This window comes from Salvelinus fontinalis, chromosome 7, assembly GCF_029448725.1.
Source record: "Salvelinus fontinalis isolate EN_2023a chromosome 7, ASM2944872v1, whole genome shotgun sequence".
NCBI lineage: Eukaryota > Metazoa > Chordata > Actinopteri > Salmoniformes > Salmonidae > Salvelinus > Salvelinus fontinalis.
The window spans coordinates 7,189,405-7,191,978 of record NC_074671.1 but is presented as its reverse complement, the minus strand read 5'-3'; the positions used below and the strand labels follow the sequence as shown (position 1 = coordinate 7,191,978).

The 2,574-nt window shown below is 55.3% G+C and overlaps 1 protein-coding gene across 1 annotated transcript; it reads left to right on the top strand.

Annotated features, from left to right (window-relative positions):
• The first annotated feature begins 361 nt into the window (after positions 1–361).
• LOC129858882 (uncharacterized) lies at positions 362–1,957 on the top strand. Its single transcript, XM_055928119.1, has one exon. The coding sequence runs from the start codon at positions 362–364 to the stop codon at positions 1,955–1,957; it is 1,596 nt and encodes a 531-aa protein (XP_055784094.1).
• Positions 1,958–2,574: the final 617 nt, after the last annotated feature.

Sequence of the window (2,574 nt, the reverse complement as noted above, 5' to 3'; positions counted from 1 at the left end):
TGTCAAGTTGCTACACAGCCATATTCAAAACTTGCCATAGATTTGCAAGCCGATTTAAGTCAAAACCGTAACTAGGCCACTCAGAAACATTCAATGTTGTCTTGGTAAGCAACTCCAATGTATATTTGGCCTTTTGTTTTGGTTATTGTCCTGTTTAAAGGTGCATTTGTTTTCCAATTTCTGTTGGAAAGAAGACAGAACCAGGTTTTCCTCTAGGATTTTGCCTATGCTTAGCTCTATTCTGTTTCTTTTTATCATTAAAAAACCCTCATTAGTCCTTGCCAATGACAAGCATACCCATAACATGATGCAGCCACCACCATTCAGCCACCATTAGCCCATCCTCCAGACCAGAGTAAAGATGTACAGTGATTACCACGGCTGTCTGCATCCAGCCCAGCCCAATACACCAGGCCTCCCATATACACCAGGCCAGCAGGGTACACCAGGCCTCCCATGTACACCAGGCCAGCCCAGTACACCAGGCCTCCCATGTACACCAGGCCAGCCGAGTACACCAGGCCTCCCAGCCCACTATACCAGGCCTCCCAGGTCAGTACACCAGGCCTCCCAGCCCAGTACACCAGGCCTCCCAGCCCAGTACACCAGGCCTCCCATCCCAGTACACCCGGCCTCCCAGCCCAGTACACCAGGCCTCCCAGGCCAGCCTAGTAAACCAGGCTCCCCACGTACACCAGACCTCCCAAGCCAGCCCAGTACACCAGGCCTCCCAGGCCAGTACACAAGACCTTCCAGCCCAGTACACCAGGCCAGCCCAGTACACCAGTCTCCCAGCCCAGTACACAAGGCCTCCCGGCCCAGTACACCAGGCCAGCCCAGTACACCAGGCCTCCCAGCCCAGTACACAAGGCCTCCCGGCCCAGTACACCAGGCCAGCCCAGTACACCAGGCCTCCCAGCCCAGTATACCAGGCCTCCCAGCCCAGTACACCAGGCCAGCCCAGTACACCAGGCCTCCCAGCCCAGTACACCAGGCCTCCCAGGCCAGTACACCAGGCCTCCCAGGCCAGTACACCAGGCCTCCCAGCCCAGTACATCAGGCCTCCCAGCCCAGTACATCAGGCCTCCCAGACCAGTACACCAGGCCTCCCAGACCAGTACACCAGGCCTCCCAGCCAAGTACACCAGGCCTCCCAGCCCAGTACACCAGGCCTCCCAGCCCAGTACACCAGGCCTCCCAGCCCAGTACACCAGGCCTCCCAGGCCAGTACACCCGGCCTCCCAGCCCAGTACACCCGGCCTCCCAGCCCAGTACACCCGGCCTCCCAGCCCAGTACACCAGGCCTCCCAGCCCAGTACACCAGGCCTCCCAGCCCAGTACACCAGGCCTCCCAGCCCAGTACACCCGGCCTCCCAGTCCAGTACACCAGGCCTCCCAGGCCAGCCTAGTAAACCAGGCTCCCCACGTACACCAGACCTCCCAAGCCAGCCCAGTACACCAGGCCTCCCAGGCCAGTACACAAGACCTTCCAGCCCAGTACACCAGGCCAGCCCAGTACACCAGTCTCCCAGCCCAGTACACAAGGCCTCCCGGCCCAGTACACCAGGCCAGCCCAGTACACCAGGCCTCCCAGCCCAGTATACCAGGCCTCCCAGCCCAATACACCAGGCCAGCCCAGTACACCAGGCCTCCCAGCCCAGTACACCAGGCCTCCCAGCCCAGTACACCAGGCCTCCCAAGCCAGTACACCAGGCCTCCCAGCCCAGTACACCAGGCCAGCCAAGTACACCAGGCCTCCCAGCCCAGTACACCAGGCCTCCCAGCCCAGTACACCAGGCCTCCCAGCCCAGTACACCAGGCCTCCCAGCCCAGTACACCAGGCCAGCCCAGTACACCAGGCCTCCCAGCCCAGTACACCAGGCCTCCCAGCCCAGTACACCAGGCCTCCCGGCCCAGTACACAAGGCCTCCCCGCCCAGTACACAAGGACTCCATAGTAATGCTGTGAGGTGTTACTATCTTCCTATCCACTGATACACAAACTTCAAAATAACGTCATATTTTTATGCTGACTGTAAATGATTAATTGTTAAAATATTTTTGCAGGATATGACCTTGGTTAAAGAATGACTTCAGTTTAGGTTTTTATAAAGTGACAGTGACATAGGAATCAAGAGTAACCATAATCTCCAAACTAAAAGGAAAACCTGGATTATTTTACACTTGCTAAGATAATAGAGATTTATGTGAGAGCTAAAAAATAGTCACCTATAAAGAAAAGCAACTTCCTTCCACATAAAAGACAAAGTTTTTGTATAAAACATCTCTGGTTCATTCAGGAAAAGATAAGAGAATTACTACTTCTACTTATGTGTTCTCTGATGTTCCACATCTCATTTATTCCTTCGTTCCCTGTCTCCTGTCTCCTATCTCCTGTCTCCTATCTCCTGTCTCCTGTCTCCTATCTCCTGTCTCCTGTCTCCTATCTCCTGTCTCCTATCTCCCGTCTCCTGTCTACTCCACTCCTCCGCTTGTTTGGTATTAGCATTTAAAACTGTTGCATATGCGATGCGGCGAGATGTTCCGTCGTCAGGACTGTAGGAAATCGGGAGCG